At 34.1% G+C, this 20,009-nt stretch overlaps 1 protein-coding gene across 1 annotated transcript in view; it reads right to left on the bottom strand.

Moving 5' to 3' along the window:
• The window catches only part of PCDH15 (protocadherin related 15), a 1,748,268-nt gene that overhangs the window by 380,146 nt on the left and 1,348,113 nt on the right, over positions 1-20,009 (bottom strand). Inside the window, exon 12 of the mRNA XM_077125289.1 lies at positions 17,503-17,615. Coding sequence (XP_076981404.1) covers positions 17,503-17,615 — 113 coding nt within the window. The remainder of the gene's footprint in view (positions 1-17,502; positions 17,616-20,009) is intronic.

Here is a 20,009-nt window from a genome sequence, read left to right as displayed (position 1 = left end):
TGTGTATACGGGTTTGTTATACTTCCAATTATGTTTCCCTCACTGAAAATATTCTTGCATGTTGTTTGAAAAACCTAAGAAGTGGGACTATTGACAAAGGCATCCATATACAGGCCGGCAAGCCTGATAAGTTTCTCACATGGTTAATTGACTAAGTTAATGTTTTGTGATCTAGGGGTATACATTTGCCTATGTGGGTCTCTAAGTTTATCTCATTTGTATCATTTCTCAATGAAGATAAGATGATGTTTTGATGTGTAATGGAAAAGTACGACAGAGGAAATTTCATTTAACCTTTGTGGAAACTTCTTTAACTGCAGACCTTTATAAACCTTGATTCTTCCCTCCACCTACCCACCCCCTAAAATAAAAGAAGCGCAATTCATGTATCCCAACACTGATTGTACAGTAGCATCAGTATAGTCTTGGACGGAAGCAATTATTTTTTACTTCACTGCTTTTATTATTTTAAAAATGAAGAAAATGTAACAGCAGTTTGAGAGGAGGGCCAAGGAAAGAGAATTTGATATATATAAGATTTCTGGAACCTGTCAGAGGAAAACAAATGCATATATAATGTACACTGAAAGCAGATAATTAAAAAGTTCTGAATAGTTGTTTGATGAGATGAGTGTCGGCAGTGACTTTCAAAATAGGATATAAAGCTACTGTGTAATTCAAATTCTTCTCCTCCTTCCCTGACATTATACCCTTTGCTCTCCTCCTCTGCTGCAAAGCCTTCAGTATATATTGGATATCCTTTTTAAAAATTTTTTTTTAAGTTCCTTTCTTTTAGCAAAGTACAGACTATTTATTTACTCTCATAGGAGTCTGACTCTGGGCAGGTCCATTCCATTACCAATAGTTCACAAATATCCCCTTTTCCTTTTTTTTTTTTTTTTTTTCCAATTTTAAATTAAACTCTCAAGGAGACAATGAAGAGTGTTAGTTTTGGAGAAATTGTAATGAAGGACTAATGATAACTGCCATTTTTTTTTTTTTTTAGATTAGAAATCACATTTGCTTAGCATGCGTCATTATCTATTTAGATTGTTAAAATATATTTAGTTAACCTTTCAACCAATGTGTGTTTGCATTAATATTATTTATAACTTTCTAATAGCCAGAACTTTTATACATGTTTGCGTTGGGATTCAAACATGAATTTTCTGTACTTTCTGTCGGAAAAGCAAATGTTTATAAACGTCCAAAATTCTCTTGTACAAAGATGATCCACTTTTATTCTTTCATACATGGAATGCATATGGTTGTGGAATATAGGCTAAAGATTATCTGCACATACTAAGTGGGACTACAGTAAAAAAATAAATAAGGGGTAAAGCTCTTTAGATTTTGATTAAATCTATAAAATTTTAATCTAATTATTAAAGTTAAAAAAAACAGACAAAACTAGCCTGTTCTATTACAATTAAATCGTGGGAATCCTCGGGTGCAGGGCGTGTATAGAGATTCAGAGGTGGGCAAGGGGAGACATCTGGGATGCTGGTAAGATGTTTGTTTTCATAATCTACATGAAGATTACATGATTGCTTTCATCTTATAAAATATCATCAAGATGGGCACTAATGATTAGTGAACTTTTCTTTATGGCAGTAACATTTTAATACAAACATTATTTTTAAAAAAAAGATAGCTATGAACTTGCTCCCCACATAGTGCACTTAGAACACCTACCCCTCCACTCTCCCTCCACAGGAAATTAGTCTGTGGTTACTGAATACCACATGTTACACATTAATAATGACTCATCTAGGAAGTGACATAAAACATCAACATAATTAAGATACGTAAAAACTACAGGTGCATGCCTCTTCAAATATGTGCATTTATTAAAGGCAGAGCCCAAAAGAAGATTTGATCCTTTGTGCTTTTCTACTAGTGTTTCTTGAACATTGCTATGGTTCCCAAAGCACTGATTCTTGACTGCTGCCTTAGAACCACTTAGAATCACTGCTGCCTTAGAATGCTTAAGCCAGATTCATGGGGTCTCAATCAAGATCTCAAAAATGTATTAACTCGAGACATCCAGGAAGATGGCTGACTATTGAAAGAAATCAACTCCCAAAGTAAATCAATCAATATATTTACATGCCACAAAGACAGCAGAAGATTACTAAGCATATCTCAATGCAGACAGATATAGCCCTGTTCAATGACCAAATTAAAACACCAGAGGAGACACAGACATTGGAAGAACTAATCAGAGATGTTCATACAACTCTATTTAATAAAATAAGTAGGATAGCAAATGACATAAAGGAGATCAAGAAGACAGTAGAAGAGCACAAAGAGGAATTTGAATGAATAAATACAAAAATAGTGGAGATCATGGAGATTAAAGACTCTGTTGACCGAATAAAAAACATACTAGAGGCTCACAACACCAGATTTGAAGAAGCAGAAGAAAGAATAAGTGATAATAGAGGACAGGATAATTGACTTCAAAGAGTCAAAACAGCAAATGGCAAAAAGATGGAAAAAATTCCACGTGAACTCAGGGAAATGATAGACAAAACAAAGCATGCATTTACAAGAATCATTAGTGTCCAAGAAGGAGTAGAGAGGAGTAAAGGACTAGGAAGAGTAGTTGAGGACATAATGGGAGGGAACTTCCCAACCCTCATAAAGGGCATAAATATATAAGTCAAAGAAGCCCAATAAACTCCAAACAGCATAAATCTAAATAGGCCTTCCCCAAGGCACATACTAATCAGTCTGTCAAAAGTTAAAGTGAAGCAGGAAATCCTGAAAGTGGCAAGAGAAAAACAATCTACAACATACCAGGGAAACCAAATAAGACTGAATTCAGACTACCCAACTAGCACATTGGAGGCAGGATGGCAATGGTATGATATATTCAAGATTTTGAAAGAGAATTCTGTACCCAGCCAAATTGTCCTTCAAAACTGAGGGAGAGATTAAAGTTTTCATAGACAAAGAAGTCCTGAAGAAATCTGTCAACAAGAGATTGGCCCTACAAGAAATACTAAAAGGAGTTCTGCCAGCTGAAACAAAAGACAGGAAAGGGAGGTTTGGAGGAGGGCACAGAATTAAAGAGTACCACTAAGGTTAATTTAAAGAATACAAAGAGAAAGAGGGAAAAGAATATATAGATCTGACAAATAAAGTAAAAAAGATAAGAGGGTGGAATCAAGAAACACCTTTTCAGTAATAATTTTGAATGTTAATTGACCAAACTTACCAATTAAAAAATATAGATTGGCAGAATGGATTAAGAAACATAATCCAGCCATATGCTGCTTACAAGAGACTCATCTTAGACACCATGATACAAATAGATTGAAAGTGAAAGAATGGAAAAAGATTTTCCATGCAAGTTGTAACCAAAAGAAAGCAGGAGTATCCATACTAATATCAGACAAAATAGACTTTAAATGTAAAGACATCATAAGAGACAAAGAAGGACACTATATATTAATTGAAGGGTAAATTCACCAAGAAGATATAACAATCATAAATGTTTATACTCCCAATCAAGGAACTCCAAAGTACATGAGACAGATATTGGCAAAACTGAAGGAAGTGATAGATATTTCAACAATAATAGTAGCAGACTTCAATACACCACACTCCTCTATAGATAGAACAACCAGAGAGAAGATCAACAAGGAAATAAAAAAAATTAAATAACTTGGTAAGTGAATTAGACTCAACAGACATATATAGGTCATTGCACCCCAAAGTACAAGGTTATACATTCTTCTCTGGTGTTCATGGGACATTCTCCAGGATAGATCATATGCTGGAGCACAAACCAGGTCTTTATAAATTTAAAAATATTGAAATTATTCAAAGCACTTTCTCTGATCACAATGGGATGAAGCTGGATCTCAATAACCACCAAAGAATGAGAACATTCACAAATATATGGAGATTAAATAACACACTCTTAAACAATCAGTGGGTCAAAGAAGAAATCGCTAGAGAAATCAGTAGCTACCTGTAGATGAATGAAAGTGAGAATACAACTTATCAGAACTTATGGGATGTGGTAAAGACTGTGCTGAGAGGGAAATTTATAGCCCTAAATGACTACATTGAAAAACAAGAAAGAGCAAAAATCAAGGACTTAACAGCAAACCTGCAGGAACTTGAGAAAGAATGGCAAACTAACCCCAAAGCAAATAAGAGAAGAGAAATAACAAAGATTAAAGCAGAGATAAATGAGTAGGTGAACAAAAGAACAATAGAAACAATTAATAAAACCAAAAGTTGGTTCTTTGCGAAAATCAATAAAATTGATGGGCCACTAGCAAGACTGACAAAGAAAAAAAAGAGAGAGAATGCAAATAAACAAAATCAGAAATGAGAAGAGGTGCATTACCACAGAGCCTGAAGAAATAAAAGAAATCATAAGAGGATACTATGAACAACCATTAGATGAGTTGGACAAATACCTGAAGACACACATACAAGCTACACTGACTCAGGAAAAAATAGAAGATCTTGACAAACCAATCACAAGTAAAGAGATTCAATCAGTCATCAAAATCTTGCTACAAAGAGAAACCCAGGGCCAGATGTATTCACAGGGAAATTTTATCAAACATTCCAGAAAGAACAAACACCAATCCTACTCAAACTTTTCCAAAAAATTGAGAAAGAAGGAATTCTACATAACTCATTTTATGAAGTTAATATCATTTTAATACCCAAACCAGGGTAAGGATGTTATAAGAAAGGAAAACTACAGACCAATCTCCTTAATGAACATAAATGCAAAAATTCTCAATAAAATATTAACAAACTGAATCCAACAGCGCATTAAAAGAATTGTACACCATGACCAAGTGGGGCTTATACCAGGAATGCAAGGATGGTTCAACACAAGAAAATCAATTAATGTAATACAGCACATTAAGAAATCAAAAGAAATTTTTATTTGATAACAAATCAAAACATGATCATGAAAAATCACATGATCATCTTGAGTGATGCTGAAAAAGCATTTGACAAAATTCATCATCCTTTTCAGATAAAAACACTCCAAAAGATAGGAATCATGGTAACTACCTCAATATGATAAAGAGAATATATGAAAAATTGATAGCCCTCATTGTACTCAATGGAGAGAGGCTGAAATCCTTCTCCCTAAGATCAGATACAAGACACAGATGCCCACTGTCACCACTATATTCAACATTGTGCTAGAAGTTCTAGCTAGAGCAATCAGGAAGAACAAAGAAATAAAAGGCATCCAAATTGGAAAGAAAGAAGTAGAACTCTCATTATTTGCAGATAATATGACACTATACTTGGAAGATCCTGAGAAATCTACAGCAAAGTTACTTGTGCTAGCAAACAAATTCAGCAAGGTGGTGGGATATAAAATTAATATGCAAAAATTAGTAACGTACTATACACAAGCAATGACCTAGCTGAGGAGTCAGTTAAGGAAAAAAAATTCCATTCAAAATGGCAACTAAAAGAATCAAATACTTAGGAATGAACTTAACTAGGGACGTGAAGGACTTGTACACAGAAAACTACATAACATTGCTAAAAGAAATCAAACGATATCTAAATAGGTGGAAGGACATTCCCTGCTAATGAATAGGAAGCTAAATATAGTTAAGATGTCAATTCTCCCCAAAATGATCTACAGATTCAACACAGTACCAATCAAAATTCCAACAACCTACTCTGAAGATTTGGGAAAGCTAACTACCAAATTCATCTGGAAGGGACAGAGACCTCAAACAGTGAAAAGCATCCTAAAAAAAGAACAAAGTGGGAGGATTAGTACTCCCTGACTTTAAAACCTGTTATAAAGCCACAGTGGTGAAAACAGCATGATACTGGCACAAAGAGAGAAGCATTGACCAATGGAATCGAATCAAGAGTGCAGAAATAGACCACCAATACTATGATCAACTGATTTTTGACAAGCCCCCAAATTCTCTGAACTGGGACAAAGTAGTCTTTTCAATAATTAGGCATGGAAGAATTGGATATCAACGATCAAGAGAATGAAAGAGGACCCCTAACTTACATCTTACACAAAAATTAATGCAAAGTGGATCAAACACCTAAATACAAGAACTAGCAAAATAAAGCTTCTAGAAGAAAATGTAGAGAAACATCTTCAAGACCTAGTAATAGGAGGTAGCTTCTTAAACTTTACACCTGAAGCACAGGCAACAAAAGAAAAAATAGACAAATGGGAACTCCTCAAAATCAAACGCTTCTGTACCTCAAAAGACTTTGTCAAAAACGTGAACAGACAGCCAACTCAATGGGAGAAAATATTTGGAAATTACATATCAGACAAAGGTTTGATTTCCTGTGCTTACAAAGAAATCATACAACTCAATAACAAAAGAACAAACAACACAACTATAAAATGGGCTAAAGATATGAGTAGGCATTTTTCTGAAGAGCAAATACAGATGGCTCAAAAGCACATGAAGAGATGCTCATTTTCATAGGCTATGAGGGAAATGCAGATCAAGACTACAATGAGATACCACCTCACAACTGTAAGAATGGCTGCTATTAAACAAACAGGAAATGATAAATGTGGGAGAGAATGTGGGGAAACTGGGACACTTATGCACTGCTGGTGGAAAGGTATAATGGTGCTGCCACTATGGAAGAATGTTTGTTATTTCCTTAGGAAATTAAGTATCAAGTTGCCCTATGACCCAGCAATAGGACTACCTGGTGTATACCCAGAAGAGCTGAAAGCAACATCACAAAGAGATATTTGCACACCAATGTTCACAACATTATTCACAATCGCCAAAAGGTGGAAGCAAACCAAATGCCCATCAACAGATGAGTGGATCAACAAAATGTGGTATATACATACGATGGAACATTATTCAGCAGTGAGACAAAATGACCTACTTAAGCACATGACAAGATGGATGAGCCTGGAGGACATAATGCTGTGAATGAACATGTGGGACATTTGGTGAGACAAAATAAGCCAGAAACAACAGAACAAAAATGGTACGGTCACCTTTAGAAAATGCTTATAAGAAAACAGGGGCCTAGATTGTAAGCTTTTAGAACAGACACATTAAGTTTGGAGTGGTGATTGCTATTTCTGGATTTTAAGAGGTTGTTTTATATTATGTAACCTGATATTTAGAGATAAGAATGAAGCCAAACAGGTTGGGATTAAAGAAATTCAGAACATAGGGATAAGGAAGACAGTGTCTATATTTTAGAACCATACATACTCTTTGAGACCAATGGAAGAAAGGTTTATTTTATCTTGAACCGAAATTTTCTGTAGTGCATATTCTAATCCAACCTATCTGTATATCTCATTCGCACAACTGAAACACAGAAAGCATGGAATAAGAAAGAGGTCTTTTAATTCTGTATAGAATATGGCAATGCCTGGAAACACCCTGGAGTATATTGAGCAGAAAATCAAAAAGTATTGGCAAAGTCCCCTGAGGGAGGGGAGAAAGAATATGGAACTATTAAACCTTACCATCAGGGAATCCCCTGATACTGTGTCAAACTTTAGGACTATCCAAATCAATAGTCCATGCCCTCGAACATGAGGCTTACTCTTGTGAAGCTTATGTAGGTAGCAGAGAAGCTTAGACTACCTGTAGGCATGCCTAAGAGTTATTTCTGGAGGACCTCTGTTGTTGCTCAGATGTGACCTCACTCTCTCTAAGTCCAACTCTGCAAGTAAAATCATTGCCTTCCCATCTACATGGGACATGACATCCCAGTGGTGAAAGTCTCCCTGATGATATGGGAGACTGACTCCCAGGGATGAATCTGGAACTGGCACTGTGGGATCAACAATTACATCCAACCAAAAGGGGGAAAAGAAGTGTAACTAATAAAGTAGCAGTGGCAGAGAGAGGTCAAATAGAGTTGAGAGACTACTCTGGAAGTGGCTCTTAGGCAAGCGTCAGGTAGACCTTGCTACCTATCATAAACCTGCCAACCTCCAACCAGGACCATTCCAGCCAATCCTAAAAACATCTAGGGCAATATATGAGATTCCACAATGGTTCCATGTACTGGAGTAACATTCCAGAAACCTAAAACCTCCAGATGGGTTCCTGGTCCAGATATGTCCTGAAACCTAGCCCAGGCTCTCTAGAACATCAGAGAGTTCCATCTCCCTACCCCATATTAGTGACAGATCTTTCCAATACCAAAAATTTAGAATTGCCATAGTCCAAACACCCCTACAGAGAGGTTTGGAAAGATCAAAGGTGATGGTGGAATTATACATAGAAATAGGATTTACCAAATGAATACGAATACTGAATCATTAAATTGGTATCTCCTTTAGTCTCCAGTATTTTATCTGAGTTAGAAGTAAAAACTTAAAATTGTGAATTTGTAACCCATGTCAAAGTCTAAAATATGTTCTACAATGAATTGTGGTGTTGTGCTTTGAAATTTATAGCTTTTTTGTATATATGTTATTTTTCACACAAAAAAGAAGTAAAAAAAGTTGTGATGATAAAAAAAAGTATTTTAGCCTCCTATGTTCTGGAGCAGTTAGAAGGAAAAATATGAGAGGATCATATGGTAGCCCATGACAAATTCTGAGATCTGTCCCATAACCACTTGTTGAAGAGTGCTTTGAAACTATCGCTTTTTAAAATTCTTTGCTGTGCATATATGTTACACTATACAATTAAAAAAAAGTTTAAAAATGTGTCAACTCACTGATTTGTTAAATTTTTTAAAAATTTTACCACGTGATTCTGATGCATGTTTAGCTCTTGAACTTTAGTATCTGGAAAATCACATGGCAGCTTGATAAGTAGGTGGGCCCCTAAAATATGCCTTTCAAAATTATGTACATTGAATGATCCTGATCAATAGTCCCTTGAGAATCAATTGGGTCTCACATTTTGTCTTCTCTCATACATGCTTGTTGATAACTGTTACTCTAAAAAAAGAAAAAAATTCCTAGTGCGAACAGTTTAGGCCAACTTTGCTCTAGCATTTTATGCAGGTAATCATTACTGCTTTTCATCCTTGATTAAAATTTCAATTTGGACTTGGGAGTTGCAAATAGAGTAGAGGAATCCTAGATTATGTAAGGCTCTTCTCTTTAGGATCTTCCCCAGCTCATGAGAACTATACAAGGTCTTTGGGGATAAAGATCCAGTAATCAGCAAAAAGTTACTCTTCCTTGTTTTATGTACATATATTTTCCTTTGAAACATCTTAGGGAAGAATGGCTGTGGCAAACCTGTGTTTGCTGGGTCAAGGACCATGTTAATATTACTAACCAATTAAAAATTAAATAAGTGTATTGGGCAGGCTACAGTGGCTCAGCAAGCAGAATTCTCGCCTGCCATACCAGAGACTCGGGTTCAGTTCCTGGTGCCTGCCCATGCAAATAATAAAAGGGTATTTCATTGCTTCTTGATTTTACCACATAATTATATTGCCTTAAAACCTAAAAGAACCTCTTATAAAAATTAAAAGTTGAAATATATAAAAAAATTAAAGGATGCATAAATGGTTTGACAGCAAGTCTATATATAACACTAAAAATATTTAAGGACTAACAAAACTATGCAATAATTCACATAAAATACAAATACTTGTTCTGTATGTTATATAATTGATTTGTGTGTAACGCCATTGATCAGAAAGGGTACATTTTTGGTTGGAAATAAATACACTCTCTGTATGACAAAAAAGGAAAAGATACATTCACTAGATAGAATGTAGGCATCACATTCCAGAAGGACATACAATATGACAAGAAAATGATATTAATACACCTCCTACCTAGGGAATTGTTTTTCTCCTTTTCCTTTATTAGAATGCGGTAGTTTTGGCAGAAACTACCAAGGAATTAACAGTGATAAGAAGCAAATAAACGAAATGACTGCTGTCAATCAAAGACTCAGAAGAATTTGTAAAAATATTGTAGTAGGGAATTCTAGTTTGTAGGAATTATCTTTTTGTAGGAGGATGTTGATAACATAAACAAGACACATAAATTTCACTAAATTGTATAATCAGAGATTGTTGCAAGGAGTGGGTTGGAGACTGACTCTCCATCTACTGCCCAATGTATTTTTTCTCTTACTATTTTCTATTTTCACTTACATTTTTTCCTTGCAGATTTGCTTTTTTTTTTTTAACTTTTTTATTATATAGTATAACATATATACAAAGGAAAGAAATGAAAAAGCAATAGTTTTCAAAGCAGTCTTCAACACACGGTTACAGGACAGAGCCCAGAGTTTGTCATGGGCTCCCATACGATCCTCTCAGATTTTTCCTTCTAGCTGCTCCAGAATATAGGAGGTTAGAAGGAATAAATATCTTATCACCACAATCAACCTTTTTCCTTCCTTTTTTGTGAAAAAGTAATATATATACAAAAAAGCAATAAGTTTCAAAGCACAGCACCACAATTAGTTGTAGAACATATTTCAGACTTTGACATGGGTTACAATTCCACAATTTTAGGTTTTTACTTCTAACTGTTCTAAGATGCTGGAGACTAAAAGTGATATCAATTTAATGATTCAGCAATCCTATTCATTTGTTAAACCCTACCTTCTCTGTATAATTCCATCACCTTTGATCTTTCTATCCCTCTCTTTAGGGATGTTTGGTCTGTGGACATTCTCTGATGTTCTGGAGAAACTGAGCCCTTTAGGTTTCAGAACTTATCTGGTCCAGGGACCCATCTGGAGGTTGTAGGTTTGGGGAAAGTTATTCTAGAGCATGGAACCATTGTGGAATCTCATATATTGCCCTAGGTGTTCTTTAGGATTGGCTGGAACGGTCCTGGTTGGGGGTTGGCAGGTTATGATAGATAGCAATGTCTAAATGAAGCCTGCGTAAGAGCCACCTCCAGAGTAGCCTCTTGACTCTATCTGACCTCTCTCTGCCAATGATACTTTATTAGTTACACTTCTTTTCCCCCTTTTGGTCAGGATGGAATTCTTGATCCCACAGTGCCAGGGCTAGATTCATCCCTGCTATCTAGGGAATTTTTTATAAAACAAAATATATTTTATCTTTATAAACGTCAGAATATACCAATTCTATTTATAATTTACTGCAAAAAAACATGAATTTTTGACGCTTCCTTTATCCTTTCAATAATAAAAATCTTTCTCTTTGCTTAGAGTTTGAAATGTGAACTAATATTAAAATGACTAAAGAAATTTTGAACGATTTAAAGAAGAAAAGTTGCTCCTGGGCAGACCACAGACTTGGAAAAACACCCAATAATTGTTATTATGTCAAACTATTTGGCTGATGTTTTGAACATCGAAATCATTTTGCTATAAACAGCGGGACCAGCCAGGGTTAAACTCGGTATAATTATGAAGCAGTAACTTGTTCTGGAACTGTTCTAATTTACGTTTTATTTCATTTTTTTTGCCCTGCACTTGCCTTCCCCAGCCAGCACAGCCATCTCAGTTCTGATCCCATTCCCACAGAGTTGTTTCCCACCAGGAGAAAATCCCACTCAAGTGTTATCTGTGAATTGGCTGCCTGGAACATGTGAATTAAAAAAAAAAAGCATTAACTTGAAAAAAAATTGCCTCTAAATGGGTTATTTTGCCAAGCTTGGATGGTAATGAGGATGACAGTTTTTTTTCTCTTTTAAACACATAAGTCTACGTAACACACTGTTTTTGAGAAAGAAAAAAAAAAGAGCAAAAAACGTTTAGCCTATATGTTTTCCAATATGTCCTTTTATTTTCTTTTTTTCAAATGCAATAACAAAGAAGCTTATGAAGAAGAATTGCTTAGGAAGAATTGTTGGGAGGGCTAAGATATAAGGTGGTTTTCCGAAATGTGTGTGTGGCAAATTGTTCAGAAAATAATTTTTGATTTAATATTTTACAATACTTGAGCTTGTCATTATAGTATTAATGACCTTTGTAGACAGGAAGGCCTTGCCAAAATCAAAGGTATTGTGAAAAAGAGATAAATGGACTTTCTCCTCCCAAGCAGTTGCAGGAAGTTCCTTTACTTGAGGAAGTAAAGAGGTCAAGCAAAATATCACCTCTGTGTCTTTCATCAGCTTGCGCATTTAGACAGCCACTCTGTTCAACTGCTATATTCTATTTCTGTCCTGATTAACACCTGGATGAATAGAGGGATGAGACAAGAGAATTTTTTCCTTTTTTCTTTTTTTTTACATTTTTTCCCTTTTATTCATTTTCATAATTGGCATAAATCAACTAAGTTGGCCTAGTATTTCCAACTTTTAGAAACGTGGGCAACTAGGAGGACAGAAAGGATACAGCTTTTGTTGAGGAAATACAAATGATGTTTTATGGGGAAATATATTTTTAAGGGGAACACTAAATTAAAATAAGTGATAAGCATGTGGCAAATATGTCAATGAATTTCAGAAAGTCTATTTCATTAGAAATTCATGGAAGAATTTGATGTCATTACTAATACCAGGTAGTGCCCAAAATTTCTGTGGGATGATTTTCCTCTAAAATTTATAAAGGATTTTCATTCTTAATGGCCTCACACTTCCTTACCCCAGATACCTTGCTATTGGGAGAGTTAAGATAAGCTTGTTCTTCACTGACCTCCTGAACTGCCTTGTGTGTGAATTTATGTGATAGTCTTCCAACAAAGGTTAATAAGAATACTGCAAAACTAGGAGTACATTGAGCATAATGTTTTCAGAGAAATGAGGGTATGTCATCCTTTTGTTGCATCTGTCTTCCTTACTGTGATCCAGTAACTTTAACCACAATTTTCTTTTCTTTTTTTTTACCTCCGAACTGGATCACTGATGACAACTTTTCAATCTCTCCCAAAGGGAGGGCTCATGGCTTTCTTTTCTTTTATTTGTTTCTCTCTTTTTTTGATAAAGTGACAATACTCACAATACTCAGAAATAATAGAGAGCTATTCTTTATCATTTCCTTAAGTGATGCAATGAATTTGATTGGGCTTGAAAAGTTGGGGAGATATTCAAGAGAAATTCCAGGGGTACCTGGATGGGACTTGAAAAATTATTGGATGTAGAGACATGGGAGCAGAGAACTGTGAGGAACTGCGAACTCAGCTGCTGATGATAATGCTATATTAATTGAAAGAGAGAATCAAGAGTACTAGACTTGAAGTTTTAAAATGATGTGTCTATTTTGCAAAATTATTAATTTGGCATAATTACATACCTCTAGGAATTAGTTGTCAGCTAGAATTTGAAAATAGAGTATAGAGATCAAATGGAAATGAATCTAAAAGCATTGATTTCATACTTGTGATTTCCTTGAATCAGAACTTTTAGACATTTCTATCTTCTCAACATCAGGGAAAATGTGAAGGCCCTAAAAATAAGCACTTGAAAAGTATTTAGCAAATTGAAAACGAACACATGCTATATGCTTTAAAAAAACTGAATCCAAGATTTCCATTAAAACCCTTTGAAGTAATATACAATCAGAATCGTTATTCAAATAGAGGCTAATAATTTTCTAGAGTTCTCTTTGGCATTGACAATTTCTCAAACACTATACCCTCGAACTCAAAAACAACCAAAGTAAAGCAACTTGCCAGAAGGAGTGGTACATCAGCACTAATATTCAAGCTGATCAGTTTCAATTCCATGACTCATTTTTCATTTCAAAACTGTACTTATTCTTAGAAGAAAGGTATTTTTTTGTTTATTTATTATTTAATACAATCATGAAGATTGTTTCACACCATGCCTTCACATAAGATCAGCCTTTTTTCTAGGGATTGAACCCATTTGAAAATTTCATTGCATCTTTGCTCTGGACAAACCGCAGATTAAATTGTATCAAACATACACACATTCAAATGTATGTATTTAAATACAATGAAGATGTAGTTACTTAGAAGATTTATTGCGCAAAGGAAAAGCCCATTACAACAAATATTTATTGAGCATCTTCTAAGTACACAGGTAGGGTTAGGGACTTGAGACACAATATCAAAAAATGTATTACAATCGGCCCTTTGGTAAATGTCAGGAGAAAATAAAAGGTAAGTTCAATATAGCATGATGACAGGTAACATAGGATCAAACGGATTCAAGAAAGGGCTTCCAAACCAGCGGCCATGCCTTTTCTAGGGACGTAGCTTCTTAGTTAAAAACTTAGACAGCACTGTTTTATGTAATTAGGCTGTTAACAAGAAAAGGGAAGAATGATTCAGGAAGAAGGATCACATGTTCAAATGCCTGGAGTTTGAAAGAGCATGGTGGGTTTATGGCACGGAGAGTGCTTCAGTATTGTTAGAACACAGTGTGAGGGTAACTTGTAAGGGGCTCAAAATGACTATGATTTGGAACGTTAGAGGCCAGCCTGCTAGGCAATATAAATAGGTCATCAAGAAACAACATGGAATTCAGAAGTACCATGATAAAATGATGTTCGTGGAATCATTGTGACTGTTGCTGTTAGTTGTTAATCAAAGGGATTTAGATTTAAAAATGCAATTATTTTTTGAGCAATTGTGAGGCAGTGAATTATTAATCATTTGCCTGCTTCAGTATTTCAAAGCTAGCTTCTTTGTATTAGATGGCCCAAAGCATAAATATATCAACCTATAATACTTTTAAAAAATAGTGCAATACCTCATTATAAAAATGAAGGTAGATCTTCTGGGCTTTGCTATACCTCTATTAACTATACATATAGATCACATACAAACTCGTTCACTATCATCTAACATCTATATATTTGCTTTCATACCCTACATCATAGGCATTTCCTGCTTTATGAAGTAGAGAGATCACATAATTTATCATCCAACTTGGGACATTTTTTGAGAGTGAAAAGCGTGTCATCAATAATTATATAAGGGCAACAGGTATAAACACGAACTTTCCTAGATATGTTAAATTTATGAATTTCCTCCAGAAGAATAAATGTCATATTTTTCGGGCAGGTTATAGTGCCTAAACTTTATGTTGAAGCATTAGTTGGTTGGAACTTCAAAATATGTACCTCATTTTAAGTTATGCATAACTAATTAAAATTTGGGCTTATGTATTAAAATGGAATATCCTTTCCTCTATCATTTGAACATGTTTTAATTGTTTATTATTCTAAAGTTTACGGACTACTGTAGTTTGTCTTCTTGGTTTCTTCTTTACATTTTTCTCAGCATGTTGAATAATTACAGGAAAAAATGAAGATGATAAGTCTCTAATTTGTGACACTCACCAGCTGTTAAGTGTGCACACAGCTTTTAAAAGCAGAGTCCTTCTGCAAAGCCTAAAAGAAGATAACTTCATTTTACTATATTTTTTCTCAGCTTCTGAAACAGAACTTGGGATCGAGTCAAGTAAAATTGTTTATGGCCAATGAAAAATGAACCATTATTAAAATAAGAAAAAGGGAGGAATTTGAAAGACTTTCTACAGAGAAGAACTGCCAGATTGTAGGACTTCAATAGATCCCTGAACAGTACCACAATACTCAGCTATTACTTAAGCAGGTGGCACATTGTTATTCTTACAGATTGATTGCTTTGCTTATTATCCCCTTGACTGCACACAAAACACAATAATTTGAATCTAATAATGTCTGTAAAAACCTCCATTAATAATATAAAGTGTTATTATAACATAAAAATTACCTGTGACCTGTTCTAATTTATTTTTTTTTAATTCATGGACTGAGTTACTCTGTAGTCAGATAGACCAGGACAACTGACTTTGATGATAAAGGCAAGTAATTTATTTCAGGTTTCTAATGTGGCAGTTTGGAAACAGCGCTCTGTCAGGTGTCTTAATTCCCCCAGGTAGCAGCACCACAGGATTCCAGGTAGATTGACAGTAGTCAATGGGTACATGTCTTTCAGTTTTATATAGTCCCATGATAATTAAAAAAGATAGATCTCATGCATGGCAATGTTATGATTTTCAGATCCCTACTGAATGATATCCAAGGAAATTGCAATGATACATAATGCTCTCTGTGGTCTGGCTCTAATCCTCATTTTCCCGTTAACTGCTTGTAGCTTGCTCCATCATGCCTCCAGCCTTTTATTCCTGCTCTTCCTTCTGTTCAAATGCATTTCCAACTTTTATTCATTGACCCATCCTTTGCATCCAGCAACTTTTAACTTGGAGTAATCTCCAGAAAATCTTTCCTGAGTCTCAGAGTAATTTAAGTGTTCCTATTCTGTTTTGTTAGCTCTTTTTGTCTTCTATGTCCAATTGTTAGCATATGATATACTGTATTTGATTTACCTGCTTATCTGACTTTCCCTTATTGGAGTGTAAGCTTTTCAAGGATAAGGGACCATTCAATAAGCACAGGTTCTAGCATGTACAATCTAACTGGTGCTAATAAAATATATCCTAATTTGAGCTAAAATGAAGTGTATATGAACATTTACACTGTTAGTAAACAGTATAAATTTAAAGGGTTAAAACAGACAATGATTTCTAAGCAACTGGTCCTAGTTAAGTGGGAAGAACCTGGCTTAGACTTAGATAAACCAATATTTGAATAGCAAGTCTTCTGGTTATTAGTTATGTAACTGAGTCAATTCACTTATCTTCTCAGAGCCTCAGTTTTCATATTTGCACAAATGAACATGATAAAAGTTGTGGTAATAATTCAATGAAAAATGTATAGAAAGCACTTGTACAATGTACAGGCTCAGTAAACTCCCTTGCCCTGCTTCTTTTTACTTTAATAATTTTAAAAAATTTTAAATATTGTAAGAAAAATGCCATAAGGCTGCATTTCCATAGTTATTTTTTTGTATGTGTGGATTTTAACAAGTCATGCAATGCATTTAGAACTTACTCTATGTTGTTGTTTTTGTCTTTTTCTAGATTCCCTCTCTATCGAATATTGTTCCTTCTTTACTGCTAGGCTGAAATCTCATCTTTTAAGTGAAATCCATGAGTATTAATTGCTAGCTCATCTGGGTTTCTGCTGTTTCATTAACATGATTTCATTCCAACATACTGTATATTATTAAACCAAAACTGTAATATCAAATGTTTTCCTCTAGTTTTGAAAATCTTTCAGGTTTATTATCATCTTTCAACATAGAGAAAACAATGAAACATGTATTGAAAGAATCTCTTAAACAGCATGAAGTTTTAGTTTTATGTTGGAAAGAATAGAAACATTAAAAAATACATTATTAAAATAAAAAACATAAATATATGAACATTTTATTATGCATATTGTTTACGCTTTCACAATCAAAATACATTCCTTTGCGTAAAAAATAAATGTTTTAAGACATGGTAAATTATATTATGTTGTATTATATGCATTTGTCCAGGGTTTTTATTACATATAAAACTGCAATATTTGAACTACATATAAAATAAAAATTTATCTCAAATAAATGCAATATGATGTATCAGATATACATTTCTCTTGTTTTTCTACAATACTGATTCATTGCTGACCAAATTAATATTAATTTTATAATATAAAAGTGCCTGCAGTAGCCTCTACAGGTTTCTTTGATTAGCAGTTTATAAACACAAGGAAATAAAAAATTAGTTTAATTTACCTTAATAACCAAATCAAATTTCTGGTGAAAGTCTCTGTTTACTGGCTCCAGAAGACTAAGTTCTGCAGTCCTAGGATGCATATGGAAAAATCGTGGGTAATCCTCAGGAGTCCCTGAAAGACATTGAGATTTCAGCACATGATTGCAAAAAAGAAGTAACGTGTATCTGCTTTATCTATTTCCTTCATTAACTGAAGGAACAAAATCACATTTTCATTAATAAATTAAGTTACAAAATTATGCAGACTAAGGAAAGCAGACACAAATGTGGTGTGCTGTTAATTAGCTTATGGACCAGAGAATGGGAAAATATTTCCTGTCTGCATGGTTTTCTAAATATTTTATATTAAGAAGTCTTGCTAAATAATTTGAAGCTTTATCACATGAGGAGTGATATTAAGTGTAGAGAGAGCAAAATTTTGGATCATAAAATTGTATTATACTGGTGCATGAATCTTAATTATATCATGCATGGTCTTTCAACATATCTTGTAATAAAACTCGACTTGCAGTTTGTAACAAATATGAAGAGGCTTGGAAATCAATCAGGATATTCTGGACGTATTTTTTAAAAGATAAGAACCCTGCCACTTATGTTAGCTATATCAAAGAAAAATATAGGTTTTGATGATACTCAGTGTCTGGGGAGGATGTTGATGAAATGCAAGCATTTCAGTGAGTTGAAATAAACTTTTCTCTATAGAAATCTCCACCAGTTGTATGGAATCTCCTTCATGTACTGCATCATTCTTTCTCCCCAATGAAGAAAAAGTAGGAGTCTATACACAGTAATATACAATGTACACATTTGGCAAAATGATAGCCATAAGAGTAATTATTAGAGGCTACTCTGTGCTAAAAGTTATATATAAGTAATCATCAGTAACCTTGTAAATTCATTCCTATTTTAGATATAGGACTTGAGAGCTTTGAGAGATTAAATAACTTGTTCAAATTCAAAGACACGGACATAGAGTTTGCATTCAAATCTGAGATATTATAAGTCAAACATATCCAAAAATGGGTTAATTGGTACTATTCTTTTATCTCAACTTTGAGACAAGCAAGAAATCCTCCTGGGTGTTGTTATGTGTGGGGGAAAAAAAAAAAACAGATGAAATATTATTATACCTTGAAAATACAGATGTCAAAATTGCAGACAAAAGGTTAATATATGATAAAGGAGTCATTTCAAAATAGTCTGGGGGAATGAACATTTGATTAGAGACATTTCCCTATAAATAGAGTCATGCAGAAAATAATATTGGCCCATTCTTATAAATTTCCAAATGGAGCAGACATTCATGTACAATAAACAATAAAACAATACAAGTGCTAGTAATAGGTTGAAAATGTGGATAAATTTCACTCTAATGTGAGAATGAGCAAATCTTTACTATGACTCAAAACTGAAAAACAATAAGGGAAAGGAGTGGTTACTTTGCATCAAAATATTTGCATCACAAAACACAATAAAGTAAATGTAGAATTGAAAAGTTGGGAACATACTTGCTGTATTACAAAACACCCATATCCCCAATACATGTTAATTTATACTATTAGAGGAGGAAAAGACCAACAACGAATTTTAAAAATTATGGGTGGGTGGTGGGTGAGAACAAGACAAAGTAGAGAACTCACAGAAAGAGAAATGCAAACAGCTCTAAACAGCCAAAAAGAATGTTCAACTTTACACATAATAAGCTAAATTCAAATTAAATCCACACTGAGTTTCCATTTCTTGCTAAATCGGCAAAGTCCAAATTGGAAACCAGACTGCTGATGAGGGTGTGAGGAAAACAGACACTCCTGGAAACTGCTAGATTTAATTAAGCATTTTTACAAAATTTCTTATGGGGGATTTGGCATAAACAAGCAAAAATATATCAGTATTAATGCTTTGACTCAGAAATCCTATTTCTAGGAAGTTTTCTCATTATAGTAACAAGATAAGGAAGAGCCTATCCATCAATAGTTGCCTGGCTGAAAAAAATGAAGGTATATCCTTAAATGAACTATAATTCAATTACTAAAATGAATGATATCTTTACATATCACTGTATAATTGCCTCCAGATAAATTAAGTGAAAAAAAATTGGATAAAAGTACACATAGCAGGCCAATTCTTAAATAAAGGGGTAGATAGATATATATAAAATATATAAATATAGGTAAGCAAATAAACATTTATTTAAATGTATTATATGCTAAAAAGGGAATACACATGGATATTTCTGTCATTAAAAAAAATTTTATTACAAACACTCCATATCCACCAAACATACGCTCCTCCTTTCCTCTCCCCATCTCTTGGTAACTTCTAATCTACTTTCTGTCTCTGCAAACTTGCTATTTCCAAAAATCTCTTATAAGTGGCCTCATACAATATCGTCCTTATGTATCCTATTTGTTTTACTGAATATATGCATATTTTTAAAAAATGAAAGATAAACCATAATATTGAAAAATAGTTGCATATGGCAGAGAGAGGGAATAAGTGAAGGCAG

The sequence above is a fragment of the Tamandua tetradactyla genome, chromosome 13 (genome assembly GCF_023851605.1).
Source record: "Tamandua tetradactyla isolate mTamTet1 chromosome 13, mTamTet1.pri, whole genome shotgun sequence".
Taxonomy (NCBI): Eukaryota; Metazoa; Chordata; class Mammalia; order Pilosa; family Myrmecophagidae; genus Tamandua; species Tamandua tetradactyla.
This window is presented reverse-complemented; position numbering and strand designations above follow the sequence as displayed.